Source organism: Pelophylax lessonae (assembly GCF_965119305.1).
Source record: "Pelophylax lessonae genome assembly, chromosome: 8".
Classification (NCBI taxonomy): Eukaryota; Metazoa; Chordata; class Amphibia; order Anura; family Ranidae; genus Pelophylax; species Pelophylax lessonae.
This window is the reverse complement of record NC_138775.1, coordinates 301,251,012-301,278,898: the sequence shown is the minus strand read 5'-3', so window position 1 is coordinate 301,278,898 and position 27,887 is coordinate 301,251,012. Positions and strand designations below refer to the sequence as shown.

At 47.4% G+C, this 27,887-nt stretch overlaps 2 protein-coding genes across 2 annotated transcripts in view; both read left to right on the top strand.

Annotated features, from left to right (window-relative positions):
* Positions 1–11,748, top strand: part of LOC309561683 (chromodomain-helicase-DNA-binding protein 5-like) — a gene marked incomplete at both ends in the record, with an annotated part of 114,839 nt that extends 103,091 nt beyond the window's left edge. Inside the window, 2 exons of the mRNA XM_082265671.1 lie at positions 2,751–2,982; positions 11,561–11,748. Coding sequence (XP_082121797.1) covers positions 2,751–2,982; positions 11,561–11,748 — 420 coding nt within the window. The remainder of the gene's footprint in view (positions 1–2,750; positions 2,983–11,560) is intronic.
* A 13,201-nt stretch (positions 11,749–24,949) lies between these two features.
* LOC309561180 (uncharacterized protein) lies at positions 24,950–27,005 on the top strand. Its single transcript, XM_082264931.1, has 2 exons — positions 24,950–26,449; positions 26,937–27,005. The coding sequence occupies exon 1, from the start codon at positions 25,512–25,514 to the stop codon at positions 26,190–26,192; it is 681 nt and encodes a 226-aa protein (XP_082121057.1). The 5' UTR covers positions 24,950–25,511; the 3' UTR covers positions 26,193–26,449; positions 26,937–27,005.
* The last annotated feature ends 882 nt before the right edge of the window (positions 27,006–27,887 follow it).

The window sequence follows — 27,887 nt, the reverse complement described above, 5'->3', positions numbered from 1 at the left end:
ACTTTTTAATGCAAGTGGTGAGAAAACTGAAAATAACATTAAGCTTCTGGTTGAAGAGTCTGCAGAGAGGAGCACCACGGACATTGCAGAGGCTTTGCCTGGACCAAATACAGTGGCTGTTCCTGAGCATGGTGGAGTAGATGCTGGGAGCAGTAGCACTTTTTTGGAGTCTGCAGTAGACAAGTCTGTGATTGAACCCAGGAAAGCAGCTGAGTGCTAAGAGCAGGGGGAGGGGGTGGGTCTTGTCTCTGCTGCTCCAAAGACTGCAAGGGTTAATTCAGGCTCCTTGTCAGCAGGTGTGGTTGTGTCTAAAGACAATGCTCTAATTGCTGGTGTTTCTGGGAGGAAAACCTATGCTGGTGATGCTGCAGGATCTGGGAGGGGGGGGGGGGGTGCAAGCAGGGAAGGAGCATGGAAATGTTTTATCCTCCTCATTATTTAAAAGGAGGAATGTTGTACAGTTACGATGGGAAGGTGAAGGTATTCCCCCATATAGGAGAGCTGTGGTGAATAAGATTCTGCAGATGGGCTTTAAACCTGCAGATATCTTCGCCCTGATCAGTCCGACCGGCTCCTATGAGTATGATTTGTCCTTTGTCCGTCCGGAGTCTTTGGACATATTTTGGGAGAAATATGAGCATGTGTGTAGGAGCCTGCCGGACTGGAAAGGGCTCATCCCCAAAGTTGTATCACGCCAGCCACTCATTAAAATGGTGACAATTCTTGTGCGCAATGAGTCCATTCCACAAGGGGATTTATCTGTATGGCTGAGGAGATATGGAGACATCCTGAGCCCCTTACACAAAATTATGGATGATCGAGGAATATGGATGGGGGGATGGTCTGTGCAGCTAAAACTAAGAGTCATGGATAATGTCATCCAGCATCTGCCATCCTCAGCTTTCCTGGGGAGGGACAGACTGACCATATTCTATCCAGGCCAGCCAAAGCTGTGCAATAAGTGTGGGGATAAAGGGCACTTTGCATCCTCCTGTCCAGTAATGAAATGCTCTCTGTGTCAGGATTTAGGGCATTTGGCAAAAGATTGCAACATTATAAGGTGCAACTTGTGCAATGCGGTGGGGCATCCTTATAGCCAGTGTCCTGAGGCAATGCACAACCAGCCTGAGCTCATGAGAGAGTTCTTCCGTCTGGACATGGAGGATGCTCAGAGCTCAGCAGCTAGGGTGCCTGCGATTCCCTCCGAGTCTGTGCCAATGCCTAGTGTGCCTGTCTCTTCCCAGTCTGTGGTGCCCCAGTCTATACCAATACCCAGTGTTCCTGTCTCTTCCCAGTCTGTGGTGCCCCAGTCTGTGCCAATTCCCAGTGTGTCAGTGTCTTCCATGTCTGTATGTAAGGTATCGGTTACTGAGAATGTGTCCAATCCTTCTGTGTCTATGTCCTCCAAAATTGCAGAGGCGGCAAGAGGTGCTGAGGCAGGGGCATCAAGTGCAGTGCCAGTCCCCCCCTAGACATTGCAGGGCTTCTATTAGGGACTGTGGGGTGCAGAGGAGGGGGGAGAATGGTGAAGAGGCTGGCCTGATGGTAGATAAGGTAAGGGATAGTGGGGGTGAAGGGGAGGGTGAGAGTGGGGAAACTGTTATTTCCAATTTGTCCAAGGGGGATGTGGAATGGTTGGAGGAGAAAAGGAGGAAGGGCAAAAGAAGGAAAAAAAAGTGTTCAGCTACCCACAGTCCTGAGGTTTTGCCTTTGACAAATAAGTTTGGGGTCCTGTCAGATGATGATGATGAATGGGACTCGGTGAGTACAGCGTCTTCTATGGATGATGAGTCGCAGGGTGCAGTGAAGCGCACTGGTTCTCCAGGGGGAGAGAGTAGTCAGGCTAAGAAACGGCTGCCTCAATTATCCTCCGTTAAAAGTGGCAACCAATAATGTTATCAGCTGAAAATCAGTCCTAAAATATAATTTTTGATAAAAGGTTCCATGCATGGTGACGGTGAAGTTCCTTAGTCTGGCTCTCTCCTATGTTCTTGTTTTGTATAGTTATATTCAATTATTTTGTAAATATGTTATTTATTATGGTTTTATTGTATATAAGTTGATTGTTTGTAAGAATTTCCAATAAACAAAATTAACCCCTCATAATGGGCACAGCTGGGGTACAGACCTGGGAACTCAGCACAGGGATGGTGGAATCCCTCATAATGGGCACAGCAGGTGTACAGACCCGGGAACTCAGCACAGTTATGGTGGGACCCCTCATAATGGGCACAGCAGGTGTACAGACCCAGGAACTCAGCACAGGGATGGTGAGAACCCCTCATAATGGGCACAGCAGGTGTAAAGACCCGGGAACTCAGCACAGGGATTTTGGGGACCCCTCATAATGGGCACAGCGGGGGTACAGACCCGGGAACTCAACACAGGGATGGTGGGAACCCCTCATAATGGGCACAGCGGGGGTACAGACCTGGGAACTCAGCACAGGGATGGTGGGAACCCCACATAATGGGCACAGCGGGTGTACAGACCCGGGAACTCAGCACAGGGATGGTGGGAACCCCTCATAATGGGCACAGCGGGTGTACAGACCCGGGAACTCAGCACAGGGATGGTGAGAACCCCTCATAATGGGCACAGCGGGGGCACAGACACTGTGTGAGGCGCTATCTTGGCACTCCTGGTTGAGCATTGTTGGTAAATTCTGGCGGTAGGAATGGGAGGAGCGTTACGTTGGGCACAGCCAATCAGAAAGGACTTTACACCTCCTTTATCTCACGCCTTGGCAGGCTTTCAGCAGGGTGCACCGCATTGGGCAGACGAAGAAAGTGATGATTTACAGATTTGTGACGCGGGCGTCCATAGAGGAGAAGATCGCTGAGGTGGCCAAGGCAAAGCTGGCGCTCACTCAGGCGGTGGTGCGTCCGCGGCGCGGCTCCAAATCCGCCTTCCTGACAAAGAAAGAACTGTGGGAGATTATAGAGTTTGGAAAGGAGGAGCTGTTTCGGGACGATGTGGAAGGTGAGGAGAGCGCCCCCCTCTGGTCTCTTCAAACACATTAAACAATAAGTTTAACAAAAAGATAAAAATGTGCGTCTATTATTATATTTGTAGGAGCTGCAGAGCATTTCACCCAGAATCTGCAGACTGTCAGTGTGAGCCGTACACGGCAGAAGCTCTTTAATTAGGCATACTAGGCGGTTGCCTAAGGCCTCGCGGACGCGTATTTTGCCCGAGGCAGGGGAGGGAACCATAATGCTGCTGTGCTCAGGCACACCTCGGCGGCAGAACAGCTGATTTGCAGTGTGACCGTGACCTTTACCAATGGCCCGCCCACTTCCTCCCGTTCAAGCCAATCCCCAATGAGCTCAGCCAATGACTGATCTGCCTTCTGCTGAACTCTGCATGCGCACTTCTGAAGCCACCTGATTAGTGATTGGCTGGGTTTGGCTCGGCCGGGATTGGTTGGTGGGCCGCCGGTGAAGTGCGTGGTGACATCATAGTGCTTGGTTCCTGCATCTGCAGGGAGGGGCATGGGGGAGGGGAGGATTAAAGCTTGCAGTCACTCTATGGGGGATCACAGATGTACGGAACGCATGGAGACCCTGGGGGGGGGGCAGGTCCCCCTTTTATCACCAACCCCCCCCCTCCCTCCCTCCCTTATCTTAGTGTATTTACTCTGCAGACTCTGGTGTAAGAGGTTCTCCGGTCACCAAAGCCCCTCCTTACATCGGGGTCCGTAGAGTCCCCCCCCCTATCAGAGTTACAGTGCAAGAGAGACTCTGAGGTAAGGAGGAACTCTGCAAACACTAATGTAGGGGGGGGGGCTAAAATCACTAGAGAACCTCTTACACCTGAGTTCCCCCTTACATCAGAATCTGCAGAGTTCCCCCTTAAATTGGGGTCCGTAGAGTCCCCCTCCCCTTACATCGGGGTCTGCAGAGTCCCCCCCCTTACATCGGGGTCTGCAGAGTCCCCCCCCCTTACATCGGGGTCTGCAGAGTCCCCCCTTCCATCAGGGTCAGCAGAGTCCTCCCCCCCCTTCCATCGGGGCAATATTTGATGTCATGGTACTTGTGAAGACATTTTTCATAAGTGATTTTTTTGGGGGAAAATTTTTTTCATGTATTAAAATGAAGGAAACGGTAAAGTTGGGCGGATTGTTTTGTGTGATGTGAGAAGTCGCCCCTGCAAAAAAACATCAGAAACTGATCGCTGGGGGGAGGGGAATGCCTGGAACTCCACTTCAGTCTGCAGAGATTTCCTCTCACTTCCTGTTTGGCGATAGGACAGGAAGTGAAGGGAAATCCCCCCAATGACAGGGGATCTAACCCCCCATTACTCCATCCTCAATGAAAAAATTGATTTTTAATTCATACTTGCCTGTAAAATCCATTTCTTGAAGTACATCACAGGACACAGAGCCAATAATCATAACATATGGGTTATATGCCATCTATAGGTGAAGGACACTGGCAACCAATCAGAATTGAAGACCCCCTATATAACCCCTCCCACACAGGAAGTACCTCAGTTTTGTAGCAAGCAATAAAAGACCCCATAGAAGAGGGGAGGGACCCCATAGAAGAGGGGAGGGACCTCTGTGTCCTGTGATGTACTTCAAGAAATGGATTTTACAGGTAAGTTGTATTAAAAATCCATTTTTCTTTTTGTACATCACGAAAACACAGAGCCAATAATCATAACATATGGGAATTCCCAAAGTAATGGATCTGAGGGGAGGGGGACACCAAAACAACACCGCCATCTGACCCTTAACTGCAGGATTACACCGCTGCCTGCAGAACACTGCGGCCAAATTCAGACTCCTCCTGGGTCCCAACATCAACTCTATAGAAACGAGTGAACGTATTCACCGACGACCAGGTCGCGGCCTTGCAAATCTGAGCCATAGAGGCTTGATGGCGATGTGCCCAAGAGGCACCTATTCCTCTGGTAGAATGTGCCTTTACAGGAAAAGGTGGAACTTTCCCTACTAAACCATACACCTGGGTAATAACCTGGCGACTCCAACAAGAAATCGTAGATTTAGATGCTGCCAACCCCTTCCTGGGCCCTTCTGGCAGCACAAACAAGCTCTCGGTCTTACGAATCTGAGCTCTTTCCTGTAAATAAAATTAAGTAGAAGCATTACCTCAAGGGAATGCAATAACTTTTTCTCCTCTGAGTGAGGATCTGGAAAAAAGGAAGGTAGTATAATGTCCTGATTCAAATGAAAGGCGGACACCACCTTGGGGAAAAAACCTGGGGGAGGACGTAAAATCACCCTATTTTGATAAAATATCAAGAATGGCTCTTTACAAGAAAGAGCTGCTAGTTCCGATACCCTTCTAGCTGAAGTTATCGCAATAAAAAAGACCAGTTTCCTGTTCAGAAGAACCAGGGGAACCTGCCCCAGAGGTTCAAAAAGCTGTTTTTGCAAAACTGCCTGCACCAAATTCCAGTCCCAAGGACACAACGGTGGCTTCACTGGTGGAAGCATACATAACATTCCCCCAATGAATGGGAAGCGATCAGTTCCTGGAAGAAAACTGATAAGGCTGCAATCTGCCCTTTGATAGTGCTCAAGGCTAACTTCACATCTACTCCTGCTTGCAGGAAAGCTAGAATTCTCCTGATTTATATATTTGCGGGGATGCCATTTCCTGGCCTCACACCAGGTAATGTAGGATTTCCAGACCCTGTAATGTTTCTAGAGACTGGTGTTCCAGCGTTTATCAGTGTATGAACTGCAGGGGCAGATACACCCCGCTCCTTCAAGATCAAGGCTTCAATAGCCAAGACGTCAAATTTAGAGATTGTACAGCAGGGTGGAATATTGAACCTTGAGAGGGTAGATCCGGACGCAGTAGAAGGGCTCAAGGCCTCGTCACTGCCAACCTCTGGATTTTTGCAAACCAAACCCTCCTCAGCCATGCTGGGGCTACAGAATTACTGGTTTCCCCTCTAGCTGGATCCTGCACAACAGATGCAGTATGAGCTGTACCAGAGGAAAGGCATACATCAGAGATACACCTCCCAAGGAGTCACCAAAGCATCCACTCCGACTGTGAGTGGATCCCTGGTCCTGGACACAAATTTCTTCAACTTGTTGTTGAACCTGGATGCCAACAGATCTACGTCTGGGACCCCCCTGGGTAGGCAGATTGATTGAAAAATCTCAGGGTGTAAGGACCATTCTGTTGACGACTCAAAAAGTCTGCCTGCCAGTTCTAAATTCCCTGAATAAAATGGCACAAACTTCTCTGCCCAAGAGAGGATGAAGTTCACCTCTTTCTGGGCTGACCGACTCTTTGTGCCTCCTTGATGGTTGATATAAGCCACAGCCGTGACATTGTCGGATTGTACCCTGACAGGGTGACCCCCGAAGCCTGGTCATCCAGAATTTCAAAGCCCGACTTACTGCTCGGATTTCCAGAATGTTGATGGGGAGACTTCTCTCTACCCAAGACCATTTCCCCTGGACAGTGGCTTCCTCCAGAACTGCTCCCCAGCTGGGAGACTGGCATCTGTAGTGACTCATTTCCAAGTCACTGGAAGAAAGGATTTCCCTTTGTCCAGATTTCTTGTCAACAGCCACCAATTTAGACTCTGACATACTCTTGGTTCCAGAGATATGGATCGGTCCAGAGACTGAACCTTTCTGGTCCAGGCAGACAGAATATTGTTCTCTAAGGGTCTGGCATGGAATTAAGCCTAGGGAATCGCCTCAAATGCAGACACCATCTTCCCCAATAACTTCATGCAAAGATGTATAGAGGGATATCTCAGCCTTACTATGGACCTTTCTTGTTGGCAAGAATATCTTTGCCTGTGCTGTGTCCATAAGAAGACCCAGATATTCCAGACGCTGGACAGGCTGTAATGCTGACTTTACCAAGTTCAGTATCCAACCCAAACGTTCTAAGAACTGTACTGTCTGATGGACATTTTGGCTTAGAGCTGATCAATCTATTAGTAATAGATCGTCCAGATATCCTATTATAGATATCCCTCGGGACCTTAGAACAGCCAATACTGGAGCTAGGATCTTTGTGAACACTCTTGAAGCTGTGGCTATCCCGAAGGGCAGGGCCACAAACTGAAAATGACGGTTTTCTATTGCAAATCATAGGAACCTTTGATGAGCCTGGAATATAGGCACGTGAAGATATGCATCCTTGATGTCTATGGATGCTGGAAATTCCTCTCCCTGCAGGGAGGCAATGACTACACAAATTGACTCCATATGGAAAGTACGAATGTTTATGAACTGGTTTAAAGCTGAGATCCAAAATAGGCCTCACATCCCCGTTAGGTTGGGGGACTTCAACAGGTTTGAGTAAAAACCCTTGAACTTTTTGTCCTCCGGAACCTCTATTATCACTTTTTGAGCCTTCAGCTGGTCCAGTGCCAGAAAAAGACATCTATTTAGGGGATCTGTCGGTAAACTTGACCTTGTAAACCGGGGATATGGGAACACCCGCAATTCCAGTTTGTACCCCTGGGAAATGGTAGAGATATCCCAGTTGTCTTGGATCGATTACATCCAAACCTTTGAGCACAGCCTTTCCCCCACCCAAACAATCTCCGGGTCTGAGAGGTAGATAGAGAATTCTCTGACCCTGACTCCCCAGAAGTGGGAACCTCAACTTGACCTTCTATAGCACAGGTGTCAAACACAAGGCCCGCGGGCCGAATCCGTCCCTCCAGGCCATTTCATGTGGCCCTTGCACCTCTCCTGCAGCTGCTGCATCTCCCTCATCTCTGCCTCCACCTAGTCTCAGCAGACGACAGCAGAGAGGACAGAACTCCTCTGCCAGATCCTGTGCTTCCCCCTGCAGCTGCAGAAAGGACCCCCCCCCCAACCCAACAGTTGGCAGCAGAGAGGAGGTCACAACTCCTCCTACAGATCCTCTGCCGCAGCACCATCTCCTCTCCGCCTGGTCTCAGCATTCAGCAGACTCCAGCCTTCCTCCAGACCCTGCAATTGCTGCTTCCCAGCTCTGCCTCCAGCTTCTACCCAGCAGCAGCACATGGTAAAGGGGATGCACTGTTATGTAAGGGAGGGTGGGGGCTCTGACTTCTGATAGTGGTGGGCTACAGATAGATCTGGCTGGCCCTCTGAGGGCGTCTATAATAGTGACGTGGCCCGCAATGAAATTGAGTTTGACACCCCTGTTCTATAGGGTCAACAGCTACTTCCATCAACAGCTACTTCGACCTCCTCTGCCCTATACTGAACTGGCTCAGGTGAGGGAGATCTATCACGTTTCTTCCCTTGAGATGCTGCAATGATACCAGCAATCTTACCCTTAAGGCTGGTCAATGCCACAGCCAAATCGTCCTTAGTGACGTAGGTTGCGGCAGAAGTACTAGGAGTAGCTACTATGCCTGACAACCGTAATGGCTCAGATTGGCAAAATGCCTCTGGCTCTTCAGGAGGAGTAGACAAAGTGGAAACACAGCTAGGACTTTCAAGGCCTGACGGTGGCATCACCGTGCCTTTTTCGGGCAGACATTGCTTTAAAGCAAGACAAACTTGAGATACTATCTTTAGTGTACTCAAGGCCTGTGCCAAGCTCATACAGCTTATCACACACAGCACTGATTACCCCAAGATACCGGATGTGTTAGTGCCAGTAACATACACCCAGAGATGTATAGTAACGAAGTAGAACTACTTAAGTACTGTACTTAAGTACCGAAATGCGGTATCTGTACTTTCCTAGAGTAGAATTTTTTTCTCCTACTTCTACTTTTACTTCACTACATTTTTTCGATGATTTCGATACTTCTACTCAAGTATTTTTTTTTTTGTGCTGCATAGTTACTCGTTACAATTATAAAAATGACCACTGCCAGAACAGTAGATGGCAGGTTGCATAAAGCTCAAAAAAATGTGTATAATGTCATTTGTAAATCAGCGCATATGAAAATAAAGGCTGTGTATAATAAAAGCTGCTATACCAAATCTTTCCAATAAAAAGAAAATATGAAACAAACAAATAAATGGTGCTACAGCGCTTAAAGTGCATCAAGAAACTACTAACAAACACAGGTTAATCATTTGAATAAATCATTTGAAATAATAAAAAACAATATGATGTTCAAACTTTTGACTTCTTTCTTTAATAACTACATAACACAGTACTTCTACTTCTACTTTCAGTACTTAAGTAGAATTTTTTTTTCAAAACTACTGGTACTTTTTACTTTTAGTACTTAAGTAGCAAATTTTTTGAAAAAACTACTTGCAATACTTAAGTAAAAAAAATGTTGAATACTTTAGTACTTCTACTTAAGTAACTTTTTCTGCGAGCACTTCCACTTCTACTCAAGTCACTTTTTGATCAAGCACTTGTACTTTTACTCAAGTAGAAATTTCGAGTACTTTATACAAGTCTGCATACACCCACAGTGACTCACGCAACCCAGCTGCTGCTGCTCTGTGTCCCCTTCAGCCTATGACAGAGGCTAGTGTGTTGGAGACAGTTCCTTGCAGAACGCACCCAATTATGCACATGCGGCCTGGTACGTGGCGCCCCCGTGCACGCCAATTGCGTTAGAACACGCCCTCCATGCGGCGTACGCCTGTATTTAAAGGCGAAGATTCACGCACGAATAGGCCTACGCCATTGATGCGCAATCAGAGACGAACATACGGATGCTTATGCGCCAGGGCGAACACAACAAACGTGTGGGGTGAGAGCAGCTTAGGCTGAGTCTTGTTTGTCACAGCTGATACTATTGAGGTGATCAGCTCAGGGTAAAACACAATGTGAAACAATAGGCAAAGAAATAATGATTTACACCAAGCTTTGCAACAATCCCACAACTGCCTCAACAAGATGTAACTTGTAAGCATAACGTCCTCCTCATGGAGGGACACACATGGTCTCTGATATCTTATTAACCACTTAAGCCCCGGAAGATTTTACCCCCTTCCTGACCAGAGCCTATTTTGCGATTCAGCACTGCGTGAATTTAACGGACAATTGCGCGGTCGTGCGACGCTGTACCCAAAAAAAAATCGACGTCCTTTTTTTCCAACAAACAGAACTTTCTTTTGGTGGTATTTGATCACCTCTGCGATTTTTTGATCATGCGCTATAAACAAAAAAAGAGCGACAATTTTGCAAAAATAACAATATTTTTCACATTTTTTATATGAAATTCCCCAAAAAAAATATAAAAATCAAAATTTTTTAACATCTTAGGCCATTTTTTTTTTTTTTTTTTTACCATATGTTTGGTAAAAAAAAATCGCAAAAAGCGTATTTTGATTGGTTTGCGCAAAAGTTATTGCTTTTACTAACAAAGGGAAAGATTTTTGTCATTTTTATTGTTTTTTTAACGAGTAATGGCGGCGATCTGCGATTTTTAGTGGGACTGCGACATTGCGGCGGACAGATCGGACCCTTGACTGACATTTTTGACACTTTTGGGGGTGCCAGTGACATTACTACAGTAATACATATGCACTGTTACTGTAAAAATGACACTGGCAGTGAAGGGGTTAACTTTATTTGAGAGGGAGGGGATAAGTGTGTCCCTAGGGGCGTGATTCTAACTGTGATTGGATGTGGCTAGTGATGTAACAGCAGAGATCTACGGTCCTACATAGCAGGACCGTATGATCTCTGCTGTTACACAGGGGAGACTGACAGGCGGCTTCGTTTACATTAGCCGCCTGCCTTTCTCCAGGTGTAACCGGCGATCGCGAGTGACCGGCGGACATCGGGTCCGCCGCTCGCACGCGCGGAGGGGGCCGTGAGTAAGCGGGAGCGCGCCTCTGGCAGCGTGCGCTCGCTCCCTAAAGCCTTACAGGCTAGTGACGTACCCATACGTCACTTTGCCTGTGAGGGGCTGACTGCCGCCGTATATAGTCGTGCGGCAGTCGGCAAGTGGTTAAAGGGAACAGTGCATAAATTATTTACAATTTTTACCTTCAAGGTTTGCTGTGTAAATATTTCAGAATGGACCCACCAGTCCGGCCGCGAGATTCTGCATGAAACAGGAATCCAATCTTCACCCATCATGGCGAGCTTTGTCTTGGCGACCTTCAAGGGCTGGGTCCCCTATATAAGAGGGGCCCTTCCTTGGACCTGTAGAGCACCCTTCACGGAGCGCCTTCAGGGTTTGGCATTCCAAGGGTCCGGATCCCAGGGTCCAGCACCTAAAAAGGACAACCTTACAGGCAAAACCTTGTATCTGCTTCTCGAGGCTCTGGTACCATCTTTTTAGTCCATTGACTGTTTGGATCTGATAGTTAACCCCTTAGATCCAGAGATCTTTGATCAGGGTATGTAGGGTATCTTCTGACTTCATTTGAAGAAAAAAAAAAGAAAAATGTGGGGAGACTTTCCACAGTGACCATCACCTTTTAGACTGGCAAAAACACGGATGTACTTCCTGTGTGGGAGGGGTTATATAGGGGGGCATCAATTCTGATTGGTTGCCAGTGTCCCTCACCTGTAGGTGGTTTTATAACCCATATGTTATGATTTATGGCTCTGTGTCCTGTGATGTACGAAAAGAAAGAAACGTTTTGCCCAGAGTTCTTCTTTAATTTGAGTGTCGGCTCTTTCTCCGGCAGGTGACACCGGTGTCATCCACTACGATGAAGCCGCTATCGCAGCATTGCTGGACCGGGACCAAGACAACACCGAAACACACAACCAGTTCTTCACTTCCTTCAAAGTGGCCGAGTATGGAGTGCGGGGGGAGGAGAGAACGGTAAAAGCTTTATTTATTCTCCGAGGAATGCCTGAGCGACTCATTTAGTCAGCAATATTGATTGATGAACCCCAGCGCCTCCAATACAGAAATCATTCATCCAAGGAATGAATAATCCCCAAATACAACCCAATGTGATCGATCGGTGTCAGTATGGACTGTGGGCTGTAAAAATCAATACAATCTATTCACAATCAGTCACTTTACTGACACCACTAACTGACACCGCTAACCTGACACTGCTAACTGACACCACTAACTGACACTGCTAATGGACAATGACACCGCTAACGGACACTGACACCGATAACTGACACTGCTAACTGACACACTTCTAACTTCCACTGACACCGCTAACCTGATACTGCTAACTGACACCGCTAACTGACACTGACACTGCTAACTGACACCACTAACCTGACACTGACACCACTAACTGACACTGCTAATGAACAATGACACCGCTAACGGACACTGACACCGATAACTGACACTGCTAACTGACACACGTCTAACTTCCACTGATACTGCTAACTGACACCGCTAACTGACACTGCTAACTGACACCACTAACCTGACACTGACACCACTAACTGACACCGACACCAAAATGGGTGAAGCTTGTCTTCTTCTAGTTGGCGTCTAGCTATGCTGGCACTGTGGGTTCAGACATCAATGAAGTGTCAGATGAGGCGTCTCCTCTTGTCCTGACTTGTGAAGACACAAAGCCCCGCCCAGAAGGTGTAACCCTAATTCTTATTGGTAGTCCAGATTATTGATTAATGTTTTGTGTACATAAGCAATATCTGTCCTGACCAGCAGGTGGCACTCTATCCTCAGCTCATTCGGAATACAGAGCTGCAGCTCATAAAATTAGAATACAGACGGCCCCCGGATTACAAACATCCGACTTACAAACGGAGGGAGAGAACAGGAAGTGTGGAGAAATCTCCCCCTAGGAAGGGAAATCACTCCTGGAAGAGTTCTCATGGGAAAAAGGAGTCTCCACTGAAGCTTTCTCACCAATCCTGGTTTCCATAACAACCCAAAATTTTCAAAATCCAATTGTCCTAAGGACAGAAAGTGAGGTGAAATCTTCTCCACAGAGAGGAAATCACATGTTACAGAGGTGCTAACCCTTCCCAATACCGTCCAATAAACTTACAAATTATTATTTGGGGGTGGAGTTACACCTAAACAATGTTCCTGTTCCCCCGTAAGAACAAACCTCCAGTCCTGATCTGTGTGTCCCCCGGGGAATCTCCGATATTTTATATCTCTGTGTCACACAGAGTGAGAGATTTCCAGCATTTGATGATTATGGCTTCCAGCGAGTGACACCCCAAAACTCACCATCTCAGAAAATAGAATTGTATTGTACAGTCATGGTGTCACCCTCTATTAGAGACTTGTGGTGTCACACTACTGGAGACTCGTGGTGTCACCCTCTATTAGAGACTCGTGGTGTCACCCTCTGCTGGAGACTCGTGGTGTCACACTCTACTGGAGACTCGTGGTGTCACCCTCTACTGGAGACTTGTGGTGTCACCCTCTACTGGAGACTTGTGGTGTCACCCTCTACTGGAGACTCGTGGTGTCACACTCTACTGGAGAATCGTGGTGTCACCCTCTACTGAAGACTCGTGATGTCACCCTCTACTGGAGACTCGTGGTGTCACCCTCTATTAGAGACTCGTGGTGTCACCCTCTGCTGGAGACTCCTGGTGTCACCCTCTACTGAAGACTCGTGATGTCATCCTCTTCTGGAGAATCGTGGTGTCACCCTCTATTCGAGACTCGTGGTGTCACCCTCTATTAGAGACTCGTGGTGTCACCCTCTATTAGAGACTCGTGGTGTCACCCTCTACTGGAGACTCGTGGTGTCACCCTCTACTGGAGACTTGTGGTGTCACCCTCTACTGGAGACTCGTGGTGTCACACTCTACTGGAGACTCCTGGTTTCACCCTCTACTGGAGACTCGTGGTGTCACACACTCTATTATACAGTCGTGGTGTCACACACTCTATTGTACAGTCATGGTGTCACACACTCTATTGTACAGTCATGGTGTCACCCTCTACTGGAGACTCGTGGTGTCACACTCTATTGTACAGTCATGGTGTCACACTCTATTGTACAGTCGTGGTGTCACACTATTGTACAGTCATGGTGTCACACTCTATTGTACAGTCGTGGTGTCACACTCTATTGTACACTCGTGGTGTCACACTCTATTGTACAGTCGTGGTGTCACACACTCTATAGTACAGTCATGGTGACACACTCTATTGTACACTCGTGGTGTCACACTCTATTGTACAGTCATGGTGTCACACACTCTATTGTACAGTCGTGGTGTCACACACTCTATTGTACAGTCGTGTTGTCACACTCTATTGTACAGTCATGGTGTCACACACTCTATTGTACAGTCGTGGTGTCACACTCTATTGTACAGTCATGGTGTCACACACTATTGTACAGTCATGGTGTCACAGTCTATTGTACAGTCGTGGTGTCACACTCTATTGTACAGTCGTGGTGTCACACACTCTATAGTACAGTCATGGTGACACACTCTATTGTACACTCGTGGTGTCACACTCTATTGTACAGTCATGGTGTCACACACTCTATTGTACAGTCGTGGTGTCACACACTCTATTGTACAGTCGTGTTGTCACACTCTATTGTACAGTCATGGTGTCACACACTCTATTGTACAGTCGTGGTGTCACACTCTATTGTACAGTCATGGTGTCACACACTATTGTACAGTCATGGTGTCACAGTCTATTGTACAGTCGTGGTGTCACACTCTATTGTACAGTCGTGGTGTCACACACTCTATAGTACAGTCATGGTGACACACTCTATTGTACACTCGTGGTGTCACACTCTATTATACAGTCGTGGTGTCACACACTCTATTGTACAGTCATGGTGTCACACACTCTATTGTACAGTCATGGTGTCACCCTCTACTGGAGACTCGTGGTGTCACACTCTATTGTACAGTCATGGTGTCACACTCTATTGTACAGTCGTGGTGTCACACTATTGTACAGTCATGGTGTCACACTCTATTGTACAGTCGTGGTGTCACACTCTATTGTACACTCGTGGTGTCACACTCTATTGTACAGTCGTGGTGTCACACTCTATTGTACAGTCATGGTGTCACACACACTATTGTACAGTCATGGTGTCACAGTCTATTGTACAGTCGTGGTGTCACACTCTATTGTACAGTCGTGGTGTCACACACTCTATAGTACAGTCATGGTGACACACTCTATTGTACACTCGTGGTGTCACACTCTATTGTACAGTCATGGTGTCACACACTCTATTGTACAGTCGTGGTGTCACACACTCTATTGTACAGTCGTGTTGTCACACTCTATTGTACAGTCATGGTGTCACACACTCTATTGTACAGTCGTGGTGTCACACTCTATTGTACAGTCATGGTGTCACACACTATTGTACAGTCATGGTGTCACAGTCTATTGTACAGTCGTGGTGTCACACTCTATTGTACAGTCGTGGTGTCACACACTCTATAGTACAGTCATGGTGACACACTCTATTGTACACTCGTGGTGTCACACTCTATTGTACAGTCATGGTGTCACACACTCTATTGTACAGTCATGGTGTCACACACTCTATTGTACAGTCGTGGTGTCACACACTCTATTGTACAGTCATGGTGTCACAGTCTATTGTACAGTCGTGGTGTCACACACTCTATTGTACAGTCATGGTGACACACTCTATTGTACACTCGTGGTGTCACACTCTATTGTACAGTCATGGTGTCACACACTCTATTATACAGTCGTGGTGTCACACACTCTATTGTACAGTCATGGTGTCACAGTCTATTGTACAGTCATGGTGTCACACACACTATTGTACAGTCATGGTGTCACAGTCTATTGTACAGTCGTGGTGTCACACTCTATTGTACAGTCGTGGTGTCACACACTCTATTGTACAGTCATGGTGACACACTCTATTGTACAGTCATGGTGACACACTCTATTGTACAGTCGTGGTGTCACACACTCTATTGTACAGTCATGGTGACACACTCTATTGTACACTCGTGGTGTCACACTCTATTGTACAGTCATGGTGTCACACTCTATTGTACAGTCATGGTGACACACTCTATTGTACAGTCATGGTGACACACTCTATTGTACAGTCATGGTGACACACTCTATTGTACAGTCGTGGTGTCACACACTCTATTGTACAGTCATGGTGACACACTCTATTGTACACTCGTGGTGTCACACTCTATTGTACAGTCATGGTGTCACACTCTATTGTACAGTCATGGTGACACACTCTATTGTACAGTCGTGGTGTCACACACTCTATTGTACAGTCATGGTGACACACTCTATTGTACACTCGTGGTGTCACACTCTATTGTACACTCGTGGTGTCACACTCTATTGTACAGTCATGGTGTCACACTCTATTGTACAGTCGTGGTGTCACACTCTAATCACCTGTAAAGGTTTCCTGAGCCTTTGAATGGTCTCTCAGTCAGGTTCAGGAGGTTACACAGTCATGGGGAAGACTGCTGACATGACAGTTGTCCGGAATACAGTCACTGACACCCTCCATGATGGAAAGTCACAGAAGCTGGCTGTTCACAGAGTGCTGTATCCAAGCATATTAATGGAAAGATTAGTGGAATGAGAAAGTGTGGTAGAAAAAGGTTCACAAGCAACAGGGATACCCGCAGCCCTGAGAGGAGTGTGGCGCAAAGACCATGGAAGAATTTGGGGGAGATTCACATGGAGGGGACTACGGCTGGTGTCAATGTTTCCAGACACCAGATGCTCAATAGGGTTTAGGTCTGGAGACATGCTTGGCCAGTCCATCACCTTTACCCTCAGCTTCTTTAGCAAGGCAGTGGTCATCTTGGAGGTGTTTGGGGTCGTTATGTTGGAATACTGCCCTGCCCCCCAGTCTCTGAAAGGAGGGGATCATGCTCTGCTTCAGTATGTCACAGTACATGTTGGCATTCATGGTTCCCTCAATGAACTGTAGCTCCCCAGTGCCGGCAGCACTCATGCAGCCCCAGACCATGACACTCCCACCACCATGCCTGACTGTAGGAAGACACACTTGTCTTTGTACTCCTCACCTGGTTGCCACCACACACGCCTGACACCATCTGACACCAAATAAGTTTATCTTGGTCTCATCAGAGCACAGGAGATGGTTCCAGTAATCCATGTCCTTAGTCTGCTTGTCTTCAGCAAACTGTTTGCGGGCTTTCTTGTCCATCATCTTTAGAAGAGGCTTCCTTCTGGGATGACAGCCATGCAGACCAATTTGATGCAGTGTGCGGCGTATGGTCTGAGCACTGACAGGCTGACCCCTCCCCCACCCCTTCAACCTCTGCAGCAATGCTGGCAGCACTCATACCTCTATTTCCCAAAGACAACCTCTGGATATGACGCTGAGCACGGCACTCAACTTCTTTGGTGGACCATGGTGAGGCCTGTTCTGAGTGGAACCTGTCCTGTTATACCTCTGTATGGTCTTGGCCACCATGCTGCAGCTCAGTTTCAGGGTCTTGGCAATCTTCTTATAGCCTAGGCCATCTTTATGTAGAGCAACAATTCTTTTTTTCAGATCCTCAGAGAGTTCTTTGCCATGAGGTGCCATGTTGAACTTCCAGTGACCAGTATGAGAGTGAGAGCGATAACACCAAATGTAACACACCTGCCCCCCATTCACACCTGAGACCTTGTAACACTAACGAGTCACATGACACCGGGGAGGAAAAACAGCTAATTGGGCCCAATTTGGAGATTGTCACTTAGGGGTGTACTGACTTTTGTTGCCAGTGGTTTAGACATTAATGGCTGTGTGTTGAGTTTATTTGAGGGGACAGTAAATTTACACTGTTATACAAGCTGTACACTCACTACTTTACATTGTAGCAAAGTGTCATTTCTTCAGTGTTGTCACATGAAAAGATATAATAAAATATTTACACAAATGTGATGGGTGTACTTACTTTTGTCAGATACTGTATGTACATTGCTCAAAAAAATTAAAGAAACACTTTTAAATCAGAGTATAGAATCAAGTTCATTAAACCCTGGGATATTGATCTTGTCAGTTTAGTAGCAAAGGGGATTGGTAATCAGTTTCAGCTGCTTTGGTGTTAATGAAATTAACAAGTGCACTAGATGGGCAACAATAATACAACCCCTAAAACAGGAATGGTTTTACAGGTGGAGGCCAATGACATTTTTTTCCCTACTCATCTTTTCTGATTGTTTGTCACTAGTTTTGCATTTGGCTAGGGTCAGTGTAGTGTAGTATGAGGCCATACCTGGACCCTATAGAGGGGGTCAGTGTCCCTACTGGTAGTATGAGGAGATACATGGACCCCATAGAGGGGGTCAGTGTCCCTACTGGTAGTATGAGGCCATACCTGGACCCTATAGAGGGGGGTCAGTGTCACTACTGGTAGTATGAGGCCATACCTGGACCCTATAGAGGGGGGTCAGTGTCACTACTGGTAGTATGAGGAGATACATGGACCCCATAGAGGGGGTCAGTGTCCCTACTGGTAGTATGAGGCCATACCTGGACCCTATAGAGGGGGGTCAGTGTCACTACTGGTAGTATGAGGCCATACCTGGACCCTATAGAGGGGGTCAGTGTCACTACTGGTAGTATGAGGCCATACCTGGATCCTATAGAGGGGGTCAGTGTCACTACTGGTAGTATGAGGCCATACCTGGACCCTATAGAGGGGGTCAGTGTCACTACTGGTAGTATGAGGCCATACCTGGACCCTATAGAGGGGGGTCAGTGTCACTACTGGTAGTATGAGGAGATACATGGACCCCATAGAGGGGGTCAGTGTCCCTACTGGTAGTATGAGGCCATACCTGGACCCTATAGAGGGGGTCAGTGTCACTACTGGTAGTATGAGGCCATACCTGGACCCTATAGAGGGGGGTCAGTGTCACTACTGGTAGTATGAGGCCATACCTGGATCCTATAGAGGGGGTCAGTGTCCCTACTGGTAGTATGAGGAGATACATGGACCCCATAGAGGGGGTCAGTGTCCCTACTGGTAGTATGAGGCCATACCTGGACCCTATAGAGGGGGGTCAGTGTCACTACTGGTAGTATGAGGATATACATGGACCCCATAGAGGGGGTCAGTGTCCCTACTGGTAGTATGAGGCCATACCTGGACCCTATAGAGGGGGTCAGTGTCACTACTGGTAGTATGAGGCCATACCTGGACCCTATAGAGGGGGGTCAGTGTCACTACTGGTAGTATGAGGCCATACCTGGATCCTATAGAGGGGGTCAGTGTCCCTACTGGTAGTATGAGGAGATACATGGACCCCATAGAGGGGGTCAGTGTCCCTACTGGTAGTATGAGGCCATACCTGGACCCTTTAGAGGGGGGTCAGTGTCACTACTGGTAGTATGAGGCCATACCTGGACCCTATAGAGGGGGTCAGTGTCACTACTGGTAGGATGAGGCCATACCTGGATCCTATAGAGGGGGTCAGTGTCACTACTGGTAGTATGAGGCCATACCTGGACCCTATAGAGGGGGTCAGTGTCACTACTGGTAGGATGAGGCCATACCTGGACCCCATAGAGGGGGTCAGTGTCCCTACTGGTAGTATGAGGCCATACCTGGACCCTATAGAGGGGGTCAGTGTCACTACTGGTAGTATGAGGCCATACCTGGACCCTATAGAGGGGGGTCAGTGTCACTACTGGTAGTATGAGGCCATACCTGGATCCTATAGAGGGGGTCAGTGTCCCTACTGGTAGTATGAGGAGATACATGGACCCCATAGAGGGGGTCAGTGTCCCTACTGGTAGTATGAGGCCATACCTGGACCCTATAGAGGGGGGTCAGTGTCACTACTGGTAGTATGAGGCCATACCTGGACCCTATAGAGGGGGTCAGTGTCACTACTGGTAGGATGAGGCCATACCTGGATCCTATAGAGGGGGTCAGTGTCACTACTGGTAGTATGAGGCCATACCTGGACCCTATAGAGGGGGTCAGTGTCACTACTGGTAGGATGAGGCCATACCTGGATCCTATAGAGGGGGTCAGTGTCACTACTGGTAGTATGAGGCCATACCTGGACCCTATAGAGGGGGTCAGTGTCACTACTGGTAGTATGAGGCCATACCTGGACCCTATAGAGGGGGTCAGTGTCACTACTGGTAGTATGAGGCCATACCTGGACCCTATAGAGGGGGTCAGTGTCACTACTGGTAGGATGAGGCCATACCTGGACCCTATAGAGGGGGGTCAGTGTCACTACTGGTAGTATGAGGCCATACCTGGACCCTATAGAGGGGGGTCAGTGTCACTACTGGTAGGATGAGGCCATACCTGGATCCTATAGAGGGGGTCAGTGTCACTACTGGTAGTATGAGGCCATACCTGGACCCTATAGATGGAGGTCAGTGTCACTACTGGTAGTATGAGGAGATACCTGGACCCTATAGAGGGGGGTCAGTGTCACTACTGGTAGGATGAGGCCATACCTGGATCCTATAGAGGGGGTCAGTGTCACTACTGGTAGTATGAGGCCATACCTGGACCCTATAGAGGTTGCACAGGCAGTCCAACTCCTCCAGGATGGCACATCAATCGATGCCATTGCCAGAAGGTTTGCTGTGTCTCCCAGCACAGTCTCAGGAGCATGGAGGAGATTCTAGGAGAGCTGGACAGAGCCATAGAAGGGCGTTAACCCATCAGCAGGATCGGTATCTGGTTGTTCATGCAAGGAGGAACAGGATGAGCACTACTGTCAGAAGCTTAAAAATGACCTCCAGCAGCCACTGGTGTGAATGTCTCTGACCAAACAATCAGAAACAGACTTCATGAGGGTGGACTGAGGGCCCGGCGTCCTCTAGTTGGCCCTGAGCTCACTGCCCGGCACCGTGGAGATCAACTGGCATTTGCCATTGAACACCAGAATCGGCAGGTCCACCACTGGCGCCCTGTGCTTTGATGAGAGCAGGTTCACCCTGAACGCATGTGACAGACATGGAGAAGCCATGGAGGGTCAGTGATGGTCTGCGGAGACGTATCCATGGAGGGACGCACAGACCTCTACAGGCTAGACAATGGCACCCTGACTGCCGTCAAGTATCAGGATGAAATCCTTGAACCCTACGCTAGACAGTGGGCCCTGGGTTCCTCCTGGTGCACAACAATGCCCGGCCTCATAAGGCCAGAGTATGCAACCAGTTCCTGAAGGATTTGATACCCGTAACGGAACCGTGACCCACACTGTGTTTGTGGGCTTCCGTCAGAATACAGTCTTGAATATAGATATCAGATATTCTAGCCGCCCCCATACAAAACTAGCCAGAGCTTAGCTTGTATACATCTGGAACCTTTATTTTTAATTTTTGGACTTCCTATGGCCCAATTCTACTTTTCTCTAGTTTTGTCTTCTTCGCATACCACATTTGCCATATTGTAAGGACATTTGCCTCTTTTGTTTAATCCGGCATATAAAAGACTAATGCTACCACATACTTTACCAACGCATCCCGGCCTGTTCCCTGTGCCCCGCCCCTTCCTGACACATATTCCCTGCTCAAAGATGGCCCCTATACAGCCTGACGAAGGAGCATGGATGCTCCGAACACGCGTACCTCCTGTCCTCTTCATATCGGATGTGACATCATCGCGCAGGAAGTCAGAACATGGCCGCGAGTCCTCCACCGCTGCCAACCTGCGGGCTACAGCTGCCTACAACCAGCCTCCCCACAGGAACGCTTGTACTCCGCTTCCACCCTGCGCTGCACCGACCAAGAAGGAATCAGATGAACTTCTCACTACACCACTTTAACCTTACCTTTAAGTGAGTTACTATGGGATTTGTTTATATATGAAATCTTATTCTACACTAAGCTGGCGCCCCTCTCTCCTGCTTTCAGGCCTTAACATGAATCCTAGGCTAGAGTCCTCATATATTCCTTGAGATATAATGTCGACAAATATTACTGCTCTATTTGAAGTAATCCAAACCATATTCTCAGTGTCCATTAAGTATCTGTCCATCATTTTCTTGGTCACTCTGTGCCAGTAATAGACACAGGGGTGACTTACACATAAGAGGGGCCGGGGGAGCTGGAAAATGGTTTTCCAGAGCTCTCTAAGGTAAGCTGGGTTCCACAAGTCCCCCAACCAAAGTGGCTTCCATCACATCTGTCCCTTTTCAGAAGGAGACTCACACAGGAGAGGACCGCAGACGGGTTGACTTTGAAGTTACTCTGTAGTTCCCATCCCCCAATGTCTGTACCCACACAGTACCCCAAACAAATTTTCCTAAACACAGCATTACTCACCCAGCCAACCTCTGCCTCTCTGGTAGAAGGCATGGACTGGCCCTTCTTCCTGGAGTTTTCCGCCGATGGAGTGAAGACCAGGTGGCTGGGCTCACTTCCTCATGATGTTGGGGATCTGGGCTGACTGAATAGCTGGGAGGAAATACCCCAGGACACCATCCGTCCTCTCATTAGGAGCATCCCCGACATTGTCAGGTATGCACATGGGGGCCACACACACTACTGAGGACCATTCTGAGGTCCAGCAATGACATTTCAATAAAATGGACTCGCCTGCTGCATGATTTTATCACTTTGATTTTCGGGGTGTCTTTGAATTCAGCCCTCTGTAGGGCGATAATTTTCATTTCCATCAAACAATGTGACATCCTTTCCTTCTGTACACATTACCCAGTCCATACCAATATAGATCCTAACACATGACCCAGTCCATACCAGTATAGATCCTAACACATTACCCAGTCCATACCAGTATAGATCCTAACACATTACCCAGTCCATACCAGTATAGATCCTAACACATTACCCAGTCCATACCAGTATAGATCCTAACACCTTACCCAGTCCATACCATCCTAACACATTACCCAGTTCATATCAGTATAAATCCTAACACATTACCCAGTCCATACCAGTATAGATCCTAACACATTACCCAGTCCATACCAGTATAGATCCTAACACATTACCCAGTCCATACCAATATAGATCCTAACACATTACCCAGTCCATACCAATATAGATCCTAACACATTACCCAGTCCATACCAGTATAGATCCTAACACATTCCCCAATCCATACCAGTACAGATCCTAACACATTCCCCAGTCCATCCCTGTATAGATCCTAACACATTCCCCAGTCCATACCAGTATAGATCCTAACACAATACCCAGTCCATACCAGTATAGATCCTAACACATTACCCAGTTCATACCAGTATAGATCCTAACACATTCCCCAGTCTATACCAGTATAGATCCTAACACATTACCCAGTTCATACCAGTATAGATGTACAGCAATGGATTTTTCCCCATTGAGATCTGATGTGTTTTCAAAGTGTTCCTTTCATTTTTTTGAGCCGTGTAATATATATATATATATATATATATATATATATATATATATATATATATATATATATACTGTATATGTATGTGGTGGCAGGGATATATACAGTATCTGACAAAAGTAAGTACACTCCTCACATGTGACAACACTGAAGAAATGAGACTTTGCTACAATGTAAAGTAGTGAGTGTACAGCTTGTATAACAGTGTAAATTTACTGTCCCCTCAAAATAACTCAACACACAGCCATTAATGTCTAAACCGCTGGCAACAAAAGTCAGTACACCCCTAAGTGACAATCTCCAAATTGGGCCCAATTAGCCATTTCCCTCCCCGGTGTCATGTGACTCGTTAGTGTTACAAGGTCTCAGGTGTGAATGGGGAGCAGGTGTGTTAAATTTGGTCTTATCGCTCTCACTCTCTCATACTGATCACTGGAAGTTCAACATGGCACCTCATGGCAAAGAACTCTCTGAGGATCTGAAAAAAAGAATTGTTGCTCTACATAAAGATGGCCTAGGCTATAAGAAGATTGCCAAGACCCTAAAACTGAGCTGCAGCACTATGGCCAAAACCATACAGCGGTGTAACAGGACAGGTTCCACTCAGAATAGGCCTCACCATGGTCCACCAAAGAAGTTGAGTGCACGTGCTCAGCGTCATATCCAGAGGTTGTCTTTGGGAAATAGATGTATGAGTACTGCCAGCATTGCTGCAGAGGTTGAAGGGGTGGGGGAGGGGTCAGCCTGTCAGTGCTCAGACCATACGCCGCACACTGCATCAAATTGGTCTGCATGGCTGTCATCCCAGAAGGAAGCCTCTTCTAAAGATGATGCATGTGACAGGAATCACTTTGGGCATGGGGGTTGTGTACCCCAAATTCCTATAAAGAGGTTGGAAGGTACCATGTGCAGCCTTGTGTGGCTTTCTTATGTTTAAGTCACCCTGCATCTTTTATGGATGCAGGGTGACCGGGAGGGTGGTGTACACTGAGAATATGGTTTGGACTACTTCAAATGGGACAGTAATATGCATTACCAGTATCTCTCAGGAAATATGGAGATCTACCTTATTCCTATACACTGTAAGGCACAGGAAGTTCAGCTCCTAATTTGGGCGTCCAGGAACTATGAGCGACACCATGTCTGCTAATCAATGTGTATTAGCTGCAGAGAGAGGGGGGATTGTTTCCAGCAGCCCCTCCTAAAGAATGTCTACTGATTAACTAAGTGCTTTTGTCTAAAATAGGACAGTATGTTAATTGGGTCTGAGACTATTGATAGTATGTTAATGAGCTCACCTGGCTGTAATTACACAGTCATGGTTCATGTGGTATTCTCAAAGTATATATAAATGCTGTGTTTCTTTCAATAAAAGAGCAATAGAGAGTTATAGTTATTCTCACTTGACCTCAATACGGAGCCTTGTCTCGTACTTGGGGGGGGGGGGGATTATTTGTATGGGCTTCATGTATGGCGGATTGGAGTGGTCGATAGCTGTCCTGGTGTTCAGGAGCAGATTATCCTAGATGACTGTAACCCCTTTCATACTTTGGGGTGTCGTTACAATTGGTGGCAAGCGGCGGGATGACTTCCACAGCCCAGAATGACAGCTACAAGAGGACACAAGCCATGGAATCGGAATTCGAAAGCAGGTTGTGAGAGATACCAGTAGATCGCAGGGAACCAGGGTCAGAGCAGGTCCTACTACGTTTGGGTAATTCAATTCGCTGGGAACTCTGCCTGTGAGCAGCGACGCCAGGGAAAAATACTCCCCTCCTACCAGGAAAGGTACTGGTCACAGTACGAAGTGCAAATGGCGTTTTTGGGGAGACAACCACATGAGGAATGGAAAGCCGAGTTAAGCAGGCTGGTCCAGGCGGAGATACGGTTGGATGAGGACTACAGAGCACTCCATTGGTATATAACCCAAGTGTGCCCATGGAAAGCAGACAACAGCCCAACGGAAGGCTTTGGCTATGACGGCCTGGGGCTGTTATTAGAGAGGCTGTCCAAGGACTCTGGCTTTGGGAGCGATTTGGAGTGGCATTTGGAGGAAATTGCGGATTATAGAGAAGAGATGATGGATGTCATGGATATAGACTGGGCACTGGAAGATTTGGAGTTTCTAGCCAATCAGGATTGGGAGCTGGAGATCGCCTACAGACGGCTGCTTGACTCTGTTCAGCGCCAGGGCTGGGCTCCCCTTGCCTGGGAAAATCCAGAAGTACCAGCTGACAGTCTGGAAATCCTGGCTGAAGATTCGGCAATGTGGCACAGTAATAGTGGCTTTTCTCACCTGCAACCCCAGCTTTAAATACGGAGGTTTTATGGCAGATGCAGCAAGTGCTGACTCACCTGGATGAACCCGTCTCTGCACAGGATGAGATTGGATGGAGGAATGCGTCTGTCCAGCAGCAGGATAAAGGTATGGGAGAAGAGGAAGCCATCTTCATGCCCCAACCATGGATTACAAATTTAATGGACTTTCCATCAGAGGATGATTTGGATTATAAATCACCTGCAAAGGTGTTGGCACTGGGCCCAAGTGCCACCAGTCTGTGTCCTGGACTTTCAGCAATTCCAGAGACTGGATATTTATTAGACTTTTCTGCTGAGGAGGAACCTCCCAGTGAGCCTACAGCAGATGAGCAGCCATCCCGGCATAGCGCTGCTGACCTCTGGATGCAACAATTGGTGACCCAGGAAGGTGTGTGCCAGGCCACTGGCATTGCAGTTTACTTGCCAGCAGAACCACTGACATCAGGGCCTTATATCACTGAGCTCTGTCCAACAACAAGAGCAGCATCTGTGGAGTTACAAGAAACTTCTACAGCAGAAGCACTGACAACTGGACAGAGGGTCCAAGACCTCTGCCCTACACCTGTGGTAGTTCTGGAGGCCCAGGGTGAAAAGGTGGCGGTCCCTTCCCAGCAGCAGAGTGTGTCCCAGAATGATGACACCAACCCAGCAGAAGAGCTGGCAACAGAGCAGAGTGCTGCTGGCCTCTGCCCTTAACTCACAAAGGATGGATTTCCTGAGAAGGTGGATGAGACTACAATCCCCACCGGTATACCCCAGGGATGCTGGGCAGTCGGCCCAGATCCCCAACAGCATGAGGAAGTGAGCCCAGGCACCCTGTCCGCTCTCCAGCAGCTGAAAGGAATCCTGGGAGAAGGGCCAGTTCATGCTTCTTCCCCACAGAGGGGATGTTCTACAAGAGAGGCAGAGGTTGGCTGGGTGAGTGACGTTCTGTCCCGGACAATTTGTTTGGGGTACTGTGGCAAACACATCCACTGTATATTGTCCTTCGTGTATGCATTATGTTTATTGCATGTGTATACCTTTTAAGAACCAAGTGTTTGTAGTGTGGAGAGAGTGAGAACTCTTTCACTTGGGACTATCATATTTCTGAGCAGTGTCCCTCAGGAGATGGGTGGGGGTTTTTTATTGTTAAATACCTGCATTCTATTGTCTTATTGTTTCTGTCTGGCAGAGTAAGGTTATTATGGGATGTTCAGCTTGTGTGTGGAATGTCTCGAAGAGGGAGGGGTTTTGGCAGAGTGTAGATTCCTTGTGTTTTCAATAAACAACCCATTCTAGTTTTGACTCCCAACCTGTGTGTTTCGTGTAGTCTTTGGGAAGGAAGAATGGTATAACGCTACCTGGATTGTTGCATGCTGTACCTGCCTATTTGGAATATTACCTGTTTTCCTGTCTATCAGCGGAGACCCTGTAGATTGAACTACTCCTCCGCTACAGGTACTTTGTGGGTGCAGACATTGGAGGACTGGAACTACGGACTAACTTCGAAGTAAACCCGTTTGGGGTTGTAATGTTCCGGTACCTTTGGTACCCTAAATTACACTTTTCACAAGTGTATGCGCCCTACCATTTACTTTTGGAAAGGTGCGCATACACCTTTAAGACTGGAGCTGTCATCACTCAGCGCCGGACTAGATGGCTATTTAAGGCGTCGGTTCTCACTCACATGTGTTCCTTCAAACACCCTTACTTGGATGCTAACCTTGCTTGAAGCTTCCATGCTTGCAAGCTTACTTCGCTGACGGAACCTCGCCGCGCTGATCCCTTTATCCCGCTACTGGATCATTCGCCTCTCCTGAACCACCCTTCGGCTGTATTGCTAATAGTGCTAAGAACCCCGCAGGGGAATTCTCTATAAACTTATACTAAGCTTACACTATCTAGCTCTGCATAGTAAAGACTGTTTATTACATCTGCATAAACTAGATTGCTAGCTCTTGAGACTACTGCTACTTTTCTGCACTGGGTTGATCTCTTTTGTATGTCCACCTGCTATTCTATCATCTGCTATCATACAACATTGCTAAACCTTCCTGCATCCATCTGCTACTGTCTCACCTTCAAGTGTCTATCACCTACCACCTTCACTCAACCTATCCCTCAAACCTTCATCATTGTGTTACCACATACATAAAGTCATTCTAGGAACCAGCTTGCTAACTGTGTGTATTTACTGGCTGAAATAAGACCTTCCACACATGATGAGTCATTGAGGTTGGGAATGGTATCTCAGCATATCTCTTACATGACTACTGACGTGGATCTATTTCTGCAGCTGAAAATCCACACCATATAAGAAACGCAGGAGCGTTACAGATTGAACGAACCAAAAAATGGATTCAGCAGAAATAACCACTCAGGTGACACAATTAAAACAGCAAGTATCTG